The sequence below is a fragment of the Eublepharis macularius genome, chromosome 7 (genome assembly GCF_028583425.1).
Source record: "Eublepharis macularius isolate TG4126 chromosome 7, MPM_Emac_v1.0, whole genome shotgun sequence".
Classification (NCBI taxonomy): domain Eukaryota; kingdom Metazoa; phylum Chordata; class Lepidosauria; order Squamata; family Eublepharidae; genus Eublepharis; species Eublepharis macularius.
In genome coordinates, this window is record NC_072796.1 from 125549934 (window position 1) to 125563032 (window position 13099).

The following is a 13099-nucleotide window of genomic DNA, read 5'->3' on the forward strand; positions in this document are numbered from 1 at the left end:
AAAATTAGTTTATAACTTAAACAGGCACTACATTTTAAAATGAGCTAAACTGATAAAGGTTAAGATATAAGAATTTTAGTAAAAGTTTTTGATATGCACCAATGGTTCCTGATTTGGTGAGTGATATGTATGCAAAAACCTGCTTGTGTGTGTAGATCTCCTTAGCAGGTCACAAAACCATGGCGAATCCAAACGGCCTGAATTCTTTTTCTCTGTTTGCTCTCAATACAAAGTTTGGGAATGCTCAAACAGTCCCACCCACGCATTTGAGAGGGAGATGGACCACAAGCCACTTGACAAAACGGTATCTTTTTGGGCTCCGGAGATAAAGAACAGGAGTCTTACTTACCCTGGTGATCTGGATACTGTTCAGCTGCTGCTGCCAATGAAGTATTGTCTCCATTCTGTGCACCCACATATTGATGTTTCCAACCAGAACTGACTTGCCAACACTTTGGACCAGGGTACAAAGGGATGTATAAAGAGTCTGCAGCAGTTCCTTTATTAACCTGATATTCTGCTGATCTTCCAGGACTGTTAATGGGAGAAAGAAGGGGGGGGAAGTAGGGATAAGCAAAAACAAAGAACCGTAAACAAATCAGAATTCCTTATCAGTAAAGAGTGGACGGGGAAGCCATGTCGGCTGCTCACCATTGGCTTCCAGGGTCCCCCAAGAGGTGTGAGACACTGAATCCTTTTCACAACACAAAAGATCGGATAGATCCCACCCACTCCTACATCAGAGAAGCTTTAGGTAGAGATCTAGAGAAAGTCAGTGGCTCTTAAATCCCAAGCAAATAGAACTGAAATTACACTTCACTGATTTATCAATGGGACATAAAAGCAATTCATTCTCTAGATTGCGGCATCCTGACTTAGGGCAAGGAATTGAGCGCCAAGTGTGAAGATTCATACCCGGACCCCAAAGACATAGCAAACCTTTGTCTGGGCTGTGCCACTCTGAGCTACTACTGGAAGCTCCTTGGATACTACAGATCAGAAAGAATACACGGTTCTGGACATAGCTGAGTGGTAGAGCATATGCTTTGTATGCAAAAGGTCCAGGTTTTTGGCATTTCCAGTTATAAGGTCAGGTAGTAGGTAGCGGGACAGACCTTTGCCTGAGACCCTACAGAACTGCTGCCAGTCTGAGTAGACAATACTGATCTTGATGGACCAAGGGTCTGACTCAATATAAAGCAGCTTAGTGTAAATACTTAAATGAGGAGTGGTAGAGAGTGCCCTCAAGTCATAGCTGACTTATGGCGACCCCTGGTGGGATTTTCATGGCAAGAGAATAACAGAGGTGGTTTGCCATTGCCTGCTTTTGCAGCCCTGCTCTTTGCTGGAGGTCTCCCATCCAATTACTAACCAAGGCCGATCCTGCTTAGCTTCTGAGATCTGGCGAGATCAGGCTCACCTGGACTATCCAGGTCACAGAAATACTTAAACAAACTTTTTTAAAAAGCTATTTCACACAAAAAAGCTAGACCTCGAGAAGAGGGCCTTAGCTTTGCCCAACATGCTCATTTTGTCTGTGTAGGAATTATTTTGTATGGAAGTCCATCCACTCATGTGAACAGCCTGATCCTTTTTCAGTTGTATTTTTGATTTATTGTTCCCTTTTTAAAAATCATTCCCTTCCTCCAGGGAGCACAGGATGTTCTTCTCTCCACTGAAACCTCACAACGACTAGGTTCCCTGAGCCCTATTAAAGTGAATTCAATCAGACTTCCAAACAAGCTTCTGTAGAGCATGGAACCCTGAAATTAATGAAATTTACTTCTAAGTAAAACATGCCTTGATCTGGGCTGTTCCTTACCGAGTGCTAACCCCTAGGTTTTGCAGCATTTTGGAGTTTAGGGGTTTTTTTTTTACCTTTCTGAACTACTTTTCCCAAGATGTTCATATAGTTTTTCTGGGCGATTCCGCTCAGTGATGTGAGCTGGGACTTTGCTATCAGTTCCAACAGCTGTGGATAAAAATAAAGACATTCAGCTTTAGAGTACAAAGATACTTTTCTAATCTCGTCACATGACGCACAGTAAAACAGTTCAGACGTTTGTTTGTTGATGGACTCTTTTTTTTTTTAAGATAGGCAGAAGAGTCAGAAAGTGAAGGCAGACGCAGGAGCTTAAGTGATACCAATCTATCTGACTTTTCCCATAGGTTTAATTGCTAAGCCAAGCCATTAAAAGTGACAGTGGAGAAAACCAGACTGCTGCCATCTAATCTTTGCTGTGAGCGGAAACATCATGAAGAGGTGCAGTTGGGGAGCTGCTAGACCCCAGTTCCTATGTGATCATTGCAAAACATGACACCAAACAGAGTCTTTCAACTAGTACCCAGAAAATTGCTCTGCTCAAGATCACGCCATAGTTGAGAAGCCAATCAGGGTTTGCAAACGATGGTCTGAACTTCCAAACATACCTGCAAACCATGCTTTAGAACCATCTATCTGTTTTCGTTTTCGCCTGCTTAGTATTCTGCCCTCCCAGACAGATCAACAGCCACAACTATGGTTTGTCTATTGAGATACCACATCAAAGCATGGTTAGAACAAAACCTGGCTTGGTTTGTGCTAACCATGGTTTCTTGGTCTGGCTTGCCAGCTGACTGCAAATCATGGTTAGTCAATTCAGACATCATGCAGAACAGCTAAGCTTCTTTAGAGGTTTGCCCACAATGTCTGAATTGAGCCACGGGAACAAGAAGCAGACAGAGTTTGGGCTTCAGCTGTTGCCGTCTGGGTCCTGAGTATAAGAGATGTTCATTCTCAAAGCATTGGGAGATATGCTGCTGCAGTGTAAATCTTTTGGGGTGCAATCTATGAAGAGTTACATCAGTCTAAGCTAATTGATTTTAGAGCTTAGACTGACATAACTCTGCATGAAAATGAAATTCTGCCCTCAAGTCACAGCTGACTTATGGTGACCCCCCCCCGGGTGGGGTTTTCGAGGCAAAAGGCTAACAGATGTGGTTTGCGATTGCCTGCCTCTGCAACCTTGGTCTTCACTGGAGGTCTCCCATCCAATTACTAACCAAAGCCAACCCTGCTTAGCTTTTGAGATCTAACAAGATCAGTCTTTCCTGGGCTATCCAGACTGTACTATTAATTTTGTAATAAAGTCTTGCATTTTATCCTACGTTTGGCTCCCTTTCCAACTGATGAAAAGATGCCTCTCTACCTAATAATAGGCAAAGCTTATAAGTAACTGGGTCTTCTGAAATTTCCAGAAACAGGAGTTGCTTAACACCTTTTATTTAGGATCAACCAAGCTATCATACGATGTATACTGTTTGGGTAGGACCTGATAAAAGGTATTATACAACTTCTGTCTCTGGTGTTTTATCCAACATTTAATGGCTTGGTTCTAGGGTTCCCAACCTCCAAGTGGGTCTTAGAGACCTCCCAGAATTACAATTGATCTCCAGGAATTCCCCAACTCGGAGATGGCAACCCTGATTGGATCCCATTGAGGATTTCCATGAATGGGGAGGGGAATTTTCAGATTCCCCACTCCTGCTGCAGAACTCTCGACTCTCTAGCACTGGGAAAAGTGCAGAAAGGGGCACTTTTCATCTTATTTGGGCGGGGGGCGAGGGAAGATGCATTCCAATTTAGACAAATATTGATCACTGTATGGAAGAAGAGATCATATTACCCTAAAAGGGATGAAAGGGTTGAGGACAGAGCTTCACAGAGGGGACAGAGCCTCATGTGAGTTGTGCTGAATTTCAGTTCATTTAACATTTTATCATCAAGTTGCATACAATACACTTTACTTAGATATGCATAAATTCATCCACATGGGCCATCAGCTCCTACGCGTACAATCAGACAGCCAGTCGAATAATCCTACACTTTTTGAGATATCCTATACATGGTAACAGGCTGATATTATTATTATATCACAAATGGCAAGATCTTGGCTGTGACAGCTAAATGGAACCTCCATGTACAGAGGAAGTGTGCCTTTAAGCACCAGAAGCTGGGAACAACCAACAGGAGAAAGCCATGACATTTCACTGCTAGTTGAGCTCTGACAAGCATCTGGTTGTCTGCTGTTGGTCAGACCAAGATCAGAAATTCGTAGCAAAAAATGTTAAGTCCTGGCTGTGCTGCTTTGCCCTGTTAAAATAACAATAGGCATTTCTTTTACACATAAGCACAGAGCACATGGGAAGAAGAGGAAAGGTAGAAGCAGGGGAGAGAGAAAGGGGGACTGTTTTAACCACTTGTCCAATTTACTCAGCAATGTCACCACCATGTGACTGTCACCTCAAGACAGCAGCATAGCCTAGGGCAACTGATCCATTCTTCTGTTTATCTTCCCAGCTAACTTGGGATGTCAACAGATGGCTCTTCTACCATGGGCATTCTATTAATACCTCACACACCACATGACTGGCATCAACTAAGGGTGACGGGAGTACATGCTAATTTGCCAAACTGTCTAATACCAGCTAATCTGGTTTATTTTTATGACTCAACATTTTGGAGGAATTAAGAGGCAAAGAGAGAGAGAGAGAGAGAGAGAGAGAAATGCATTTTTCAAATAGTCTAGGCTTCCAGCCTAACCAATCTTCTTTGCACACTAGTCAAGGGAGATTACACACAGAGAAGTTTTTAGCTGCGCAACCACACAGGGAATAGTTGAAATAGTATGATCACATGAGGACTGCACCATACACCGTGGAATCAGTTCTAAGTATTTTTTTTAAGTGAAGATTGGAGAGAGAAATAATGCTTTATTTATTTTAGAAAGCTGTAGACTGGCTTTCTTCATGATTTATTTATTATGTCTGTTTTTGTCCCGCCTTTCCCCCAAGGTGCTCAAGGCAGTGTTCATCATTCTCCCTTCTTCCATTTTCTTCTCACAGCTACCACCCTGTGAGGTAGGTTGGGCCGAGAGAAGTCGCCCAAAGTCACAAAACAAGCTCCCATGGCAGTGTGAGGATTCGAACCTGGGTCTCCCAGATCCTAGTACGGCACCCTATCCCCCACACTGGTTTACAAAATCTATCAAAAATACACCATTGGCAACATAGCCTCCAAACACACATCTAGTGGGTGGACCATGTCCTTTCCCAAATCCTCAAGGTCTCCCTGCTGTTGTTCCCCCCAAACTATTAATTCAAAAATATTACAGCAAGAAGTATGAACACAAAAATCTAGCATAAGAGGAGTTCTCTCAACAAGCGTTCTCTCACCTGAGCCTAGGCAAAGGTGGAAATATTCTGCTAATGGGGCAGGGAGGTTGGTTTTTAGCATGGTTTTAATGTGTTTTATATCTGTTTTTAATGATAGCGCTCAGGAGAAATATAAATATTTTAAATTAATACTTGTTTGCTTGCACTAAAAACTTCATCACTCCGCTGGGACGGCAGCCCACCCTGCTGTGCCAGTCATACGCACCGTAATGCTATCCCCCTGGAATTGAGATCTTTGGATTTCCTAACATCATAAACCAGTTCTGCCTTTTGTATTGGCGGTGAGAGCGAGTCATCCCAGCAAAACATTGCTTCCAGCATATCACATGGCACATTCTTGCAGAGCAAGGATTGTGTAGCTGTCATCTGCCTGGACTGGACGGACACCTCAGAAAGCAAGCAGGGGTGTCTGATAAGTGGACAACTGGGATGGAAGGCAGGGAAAGATCTGCTCAGGCTTGCAAATTCAAGAAGTGATGGCCCACTCCACTCGCTGAGCAGGTTGCTCTTCTCTCTTGTTTAACAGAGGACAGGGCGGCTGCCTGTCGTCTCTCACATAGCAGAATACATAAGAGAAGAAGCAGTGCATAGCAGCTACCCTAACATCTTTTGTCCTTCCACCTCAGGGGTTTACTAATTTTTACTCTGACATGCCTCATTGTTGCTTCTTGCAATGCTTTTATGGTTTCTGCTGTCTCAAGAGCTGCTCTGAGATTATTGACTGGATAAAGCAGGATATACAGGTTATTAAATAAACCGGTTTGTTGATGAAGCTGTATGTGTTTTGTCTGGGTTCTGGATGTGCTACTCAACGCAAGTTTGAACCGACAGCTGGCCCAGCTTCCGAAAGTTCAGTTTTTTAAAAAGCAAGTCTCCAGCCAGAGAGAGGAAACAAAACGGGCTTGTCGTATTATACCCTATTGTTTTGTTGAAAAACAAGCCTGCTCCCATCTTCCGTTGCTCTCTGAACAGTGAGGGCAATCATAGCTGTGACTAGACTTGCCATTTGCCCGTTGGCAGCAGGCAACTCCCCAATCCCTCCCTCAATAATCTAAGGAGAGAAAAAACAGGGGGGGCAGGGTTGATGGCGACACTCTAGGAATTTCTCCTGGTCTCTACAGTCTTCACCATAGAAACTGGGGGAAATTCCTAGAGCCTCACCCAGAAGTGACATCACTTCCTCCTGAAACTTCACCCCTCCAGGCACCACCCCTAAAATCTCCTAGCACAGAGCTGAAAACCCTAGCTGTGACTGGCATGCATGTATCATTCTACTTGAGCAAATCAAGTAAAAAGATATTTCCTCTGTTCCTTCCCCATTTTTTTTAAAATGGGAGTTGCCAGGATCAGACACAAAGCAATGGTAGACAATACAACTACGAATGCGCTTGATTTTCTCAACTAGCAAACCATTTGCATAAGGGCCTTACACATACTTCCCCTGGATCTGCATGAACCACATGTGCTTGCAAATTCCCCACTGAGCATGGGGGGGGGGGCTTTATTTGGATTGGGGTACACAAGAAGACGGGATTACAGTATCCTGCCTGTACCATTTCCCCGGCCTGAAACAGCCCCCTAGGGTGCTATTTATATTGCTGGGGCCTCCATGTGTAAACTTTCTGCAATGGAGCAAACAGCACCACATGGTGGGGGGGACAATGGAGGGGAGAATGACTGAGTACCCTCTCCTTGCATGCCAAAGAGCTGATTGGAATTGTTACAGTATGCCTGAGAACTCAGAGCGGAACTACAAGTGACAAAAGGCACAGGTTGGACACTTGTCAGCTTCCCTCAAGTTTTGATGGGAAATGTAGGCATCCTGGTTTTACAGCTTGGCTCTCCATTACAGCTGCAAGACTAGGATGCCTACATTTCCCATCAGAACTTGAGGGAAGCTGACAAGTGTCCAACCTGTGCCTTTTGTCACTTGTAGTTCCGCTCTGGGTTCCCCATGGGGAAACTTGCAAGCGCAGGTCTGATGGAAAGTATTAGTGGCAGACCTGCTCCGATTTATTTTATTTTAACAAAATGTATATCTCATCTTTCTGCCCTCAAAAGGGCCACCAAGGTCCAATGACCATGTATTATGTAGTTAGTCCCTAAAGCCACCTGCATTGGGGGATTAAAATCACCTTACTCCCTGGCATTCCCTGCACTGGGACTGTGCTCAAATCCCTTATCCTATTAATTCATTTGGTTCTGGCAAAGTTATATGAATTCATCAATTCATCAAGTATCAAAAAAACTTGGACCCTAGGATAAATGAGCCCACGGGTTTTTGAGGTATTTCTCCCTTCCCCCAAAACATGAAAACTAGAAATTTACAAATTTGTGATGCATTTTGCATTTAATCTTTGTATCCTGATTTCCTTCTTTGCAACACCCCTTCCACCTTCTGATTAGGATATAAGTGCTCAGGGATCTCCATTCCTACTTTTATCTGATGAAGGGAGTTTAACTCTCAAAAGTTTACACCCTGGAAATCTCGTTGGTCCACACGGTACAACTGGATTCGAATCTTGCTCTTATTTTGACAAAGATTTTGTAATATGAAATCCCAACAGAATTGTGCTTGAGCTACTGGAGGTTAAGTTAGCCACCATACCCAAAGCCACAACTGATTTCCTGTTAGCGCTCTCCCTATTCTATCCCTCCCCAGCTTATGCCAAAAGTGATTGTGAATTGTCAGGAGTCGGACTTTTAACGCAACTGAGGAAGCCAGTAGCATTGTGCCAAGCCCATGGCACGAGTTCAGATGGGCATTTGGCAATCAACAATTTGTCTCTCAGGTTCTTATAAAGATACTTCCTCAAAGTCTTCTAGGACCTAGTCCTGCTATCGATGTGGTATTTTATAAAGTGAGCTACTATTCACCAGAGACTTGGCTGATACAATCAATTTATTTAAAACATCGGGTTTTTATTTGAGTTACAGTGGTTCGATGGAAGACTTGTTTCCTTTTTGCCAAACCACCAGCTTGTTTGAATTAGAGTTCTGAATCTATAACTAGCGCTCTAGAGCGGAGATGCCAGGAAATAGAGGAATTGTTTGAAGAAAAACACAGTTATTAGTTCTTAAATGCTGTAACTTCTGCATGCCAGTAAAGGGGAATGTTTGGAAAAGACCTAAATTTAGAACCTGTCTACACACTGCAGAGAATGAAGTGGTTGGATTCTGGATGGGACCATTTCTAGACTGCAGGGGAGATTTTTTTTTTAATGATTTATCTCTCTTAAGAAGTTGCATTTAAGAAAGTAAAATAAATTTAGACATCAGGCCTCCTGTGCTGAGTTACTTACATGGAAGAAGATTTTAAGAAACATTTAGAATTATGAATTCTTCTCCCCACCTGCAATTGTATCGACACTTTCAAGAATTTTTCACCTCATTTTCCATAATGTATAGACTGGCTCACTTTTTTACTTTTCCTGCTAATATCCTCGCGACTGGAGCTGAGCTACGTCTATTCTGTGTCAGTTTAAAAAAATTGTAATAATAATGCTTAATAATGCCACGACTTGCATACGTTCATAAAAAGTTGGGTATTCCGCTTCTACTAATCGTGGGGGAAAGCAAAAGGCATTAAACCTCCCTTCCTCAGAAATCCCACACAGTTCATCGGGGCCATAAACAATTGCTGATTTCTCAAGGTTTGCTAAAACATACATGAGTGGATTGCAAAACCATGCAGCCGTTTAAGGGGTTTTTCAAATATATAATTTCTACTGGCTTTTTAACCCCATGAGGGAAAACTTGAGGTGAAAAAATGTATCAGGAATGAATGCCCAAGTGTTTCATTAAAATTCTGGGAGACCCATCCAAAGTAGATTTTTGTGATTTGAGCATGTTGCACTTTTAATGCACACTTTCTCCCATTCCCTGTTGCCATTCCTCATGATTTTCCGTCTCTCAAAAAGCTAGTGGTGACCAATTCCAGATTTAAACAGCTGTACCATGGGACCTACTGAGAAGCAAGTTGTGGGCAAAATTATTTTGGGCCATTCTCAACTCCTCCTGCTTTTCCATCAACACAACTTTTAAAAAGCATGAGTCAGTAAAAACGGCTGCATTCTTCCATCCAATTTCAGGAACAAGAGTCTCCCAATTTAAAATTTAAAAGCCAAAGTGTCATCCCGAGACATATCTTGCCAAGTCCCCAGGAAATGATTCAGGCCACAGACAACCAAAATTTCCTGCCCGATATATTGTGCAGTTCTTAACTATGGGAAATTTTGCTGACTTACACATGAAAAATATGCTCAGCGCTGTGCACAGATGCACATGGCGCTACCCATTTTGCTCATTTCTTGGACAACCACCCACTTATCTCTTACATCCTGGATTCATTCCCATGACCTTAGGCCTGGCATTCCACCAGCCCAGTTCAATGAAGGGACAATAATAAAGACGTGCACATAAGAAGAAGCTGTGTCTTTGTGACTTTGTGCCTGTCTCTTGCCTCCTTCAACATTCTGGTTTTTTACAGGACAGAAGACTGCAAGACAGGTTAGCAATGGCTAGAGGCTCCCAGTGACATGTGCCAAGATTTCTGGAAACCACAATGCTACAGGAGCACCTAATAACAACCTCCTAAAGTGCAAATAGCTTCTGTTCACTAATTCTTCTCACTACACAGAACCAAATAATATTCAAAACTTTTGTACCAGAGAGTTACTCAAACTGCAGCTATACTACAACTTCACTTTCCGCCCCTCCCCACCCCACCTCAAAAATGTAGGCTTTGGTATATCTGAGGAATGATCTGGAGTCTGATTAAAGAGTGAATGAAGAGAGTTTATTCAGGAACTACAACTCCGACAGACAGCTAAGAGAAACAGAACAGATACGAGCTGCCTCAGTAAACTGGGAGAGAGGGATTTCCGAGCAGAAGAAGGAAGCAGGAAGTAGCCTATGAATGCCAATCTGGAGACATGCAAGAAGGACAGAACAGAGGAGGAAAGAAAGATCCCATCTTGGCATCTATCTAACTGTCAAATTTGCTGCTCCCTGCAGGTATTGTGTCTTCTGCCTTCTCTGCACACAAGACATTATATTTCCAACAAAAAAGAGGGCGATTTTAACAACAGAGTACTGGAGCACTACCCTGACCTGGATAGCCCAGGTGATCCTGATCTTATCAGATCTCAGCAGCTAAGCAAGGTCGGCCTTGGTTAGTAATTGGGACACCTCCAAGAAAGACCAGGGTCGCAGAGGCAGGCAATGGCAAACCACCTCTGTTAGACTCTTGCCATGAAAACCGTGCCAGGGGTTGCCACAAGTCAGCGATGACTTGAGGGCACTCTCCACCACCACACCGGAGCACCATTCCAAGGCCTCCTCAAACTTAATCGCAATAGGGCTTGTACCTCAACTTGACCCCTCGTGATTCTGGATAAGTCTTTAGAAGTGCACCACTTTAGAAGGTCCACTTACAGTAGTCCTAGATATTTGCTGTATACATTCCCATGTAGCCCATCATGAAACACAGACTAATGCTTCCTAATAATGAATTAGATAATAGGTTCAGCTAGTTCCCTATGGTTTGCTCTGAGGTAACGGCTCTCCAGGTTCTCAAGTGGAGAAAGTATCTTTCCCAATACTTATTACTGAAGATACTTTAACAGGAAGTGGAAGGAATTGAGCATAGGGCCTACTACATGCATAACACAGCCCCTATACAATAGACAATATGGAACTGGATGAGATAATGTTTTTACATTACAGCCAGTCTGGTGTAGTGGTGGTTAAGAGCGGCAGGACTCTAATCTGGAGAACCGGGTTTGATTCCCCACTCCTCCACTTGAAGCCAGCTGGGTGACCTTGGGTAATTCTCTTAAGAGCGGCAGGACTCTAATCTGGAGAACCGGGTTTGATTCCCCACTCCTCCACTTGAAGCCAGCTGGGTGACCTTGAGTCAGTCACTTAAGAGCGGCAGGACTCTAATCTGGAGAACCGGGTTTGATTCCCACTCCTCCACTTGAAGCCAGCTGGGTGACCTTGGGTAATTCTCTTAAGAGCGGCAGGACTCTAATCTGGAGAACCGGGTTTGATTCCCCACTCCTCCACTTGAAGCCAGCTGGGTGACCTTGAGTCAGTCACTTAAGAGCGGCAGGACTCTAATCTGGAGAACCGGGTTTGATTCCCCACTCCTCCACTTGAAACCAGCTGGGTGACCTTGGGTCAGTCACAGCTTCTCGGAACTCTCTCAGCCCCACCCACCTCACAGGGTGTTTTATTGTGGGGATAATACAAAGTATTATCATTACTTTATAAACTGCTCTGAGTGGGCGTTAAGTTGTCCTGAAGGACGGTATATTATTATTATAAATAAGGCAGCTTCATAGAAATATACAAGAGTGTCCCTGTTTACAAGTTGAAAAGTATGATGAATGCTGACTTAGAACTGCACTCCAAAGTTGGCTAACAGCCCCAACATCTTCTCGTCATGTAGCTTTTCAGGGACAGGCCTGAAAACAGCTTAGATGTTCTCCGGTTCTTAGGGTTTCCTTCCCAATTATAATGGTGGACCATTTGTTCTTAAGGAGCTAGCCTCCTACATTTCATTTAAACCTTTCAAAGTTATCATTACCAGTTATATTCTATCCTTTTCTTATTGCAGCTGCCTATTCCATGACTCTTGAATGCATAAACAATATACCCAGGGCTTTTTTTCTGGGAAAAGAAGTGGTGGAACTCAGTGGGTTGCCCTCGGAAAAAATGGTCACATGGCTAGTGGCCCCGCCCCCTGATCTCCAGACAGAGGGGAGTTTAGATTGCCCTCCGTGCCACTCAGCGGTGTGGAGGGCAATCTAAACTCCCCTCTGTCTGGAGATCAGGGGGCGGGGCCACCAGCCATGTGACCATTTTCAAGAGGTTCTGGAACTCCGTTCCACAGTGTTCCAGGTGAAAAAAAGCCCTGAATGTACCATTTTGTGTTTAAAACTGTAGACCCCAGTCAGGTAGCATTGACGCAGTAACCAGTCCTACCAAATCCACCAAGACTTTCTCCTAAACAAGGATAGCAGCTTAAGAGACTTACAGTGAAATCCTAAACAGAGTTACTCCAGTCTAAGCCCAGTGAAATCAGTGGACTTAGACCAGCGTAACTTTGCTCAGGATTTCATTGTTGAAGTCCAATGACCAGAAAAGAAATCAAACCTATCAGTACTTGAACTGAATCTAGCAATATGAGCAATCCAGACCACACAGACAATTCTCCTAAAACGCACACCTGTCTATCAGAAGATGATTTGCTGTTTTGCTTTGTTTGTACTCCTCAAATTGCTCACTGCAGGATGACTGCTCACTGTAATTAAGGTTATTTTGGAATAAATTGTTCGAAGGCTGTAATACGCAGACACTTCTGTGAGTTCAGCATGTTTTGCCTCTCATGCATGAATTTTCTGAAAGCTGCATCTAGGTTTAATGCTTCAGTGGAGCAGAACATCTACATACCCGAACAACATAGTTGAAGCGCCTGGAATCCAGAATAGCACTTGAAAAATCAAGCCTGTTGAAAGCTTCTCCAAGGGTGCAGTAGCCATGACGCTGAGAAGAGAGGGAAGAACGAAAATTCGTGAGGGGTTTGTATTAAAAGATTCTGAACTGTCATACCACATTAACGCCGGTGTCAAAGGAAAGGCTTACACCACCAGCGACTGGGCTCCAATGTTAACACAGTATGCGTATTTTAGAGAAAAGAACTGAAATCTATTCATGCACCCAGTTTGGGCACTCCCAAGGATTGCACAGGGTAGAAAACAATTATAGGATGCGATGGCTGCATTCAGTTGCAATTACATTTCCCTTAGGTATGAACACTGTTTGTTTGCTGTGGATGTCCACTCCCCTCATTCTTCTTTCCTCCTCACACACTCAGAGC

The 13099-nt window shown here is 43.5% G+C and overlaps 1 protein-coding gene across 1 annotated transcript in view; it reads right to left on the minus strand.

Moving 5' to 3' along the window:
- The window catches only part of FBXO32 (F-box protein 32), a 41218-nt gene that overhangs the window by 11560 nt on the left and 16559 nt on the right, over positions 1-13099 (minus strand). Inside the window, exons 4-6 of the mRNA XM_054985216.1 lie at positions 12673-12765; positions 1879-1972; positions 350-534 (exon numbers count right to left, since the gene is read on the minus strand). Of these exons, the coding sequence (XP_054841191.1) occupies positions 350-534; positions 1879-1972; positions 12673-12765 (372 nt within the window). The remainder of the gene's footprint in view (positions 1-349; positions 535-1878; positions 1973-12672; positions 12766-13099) is intronic.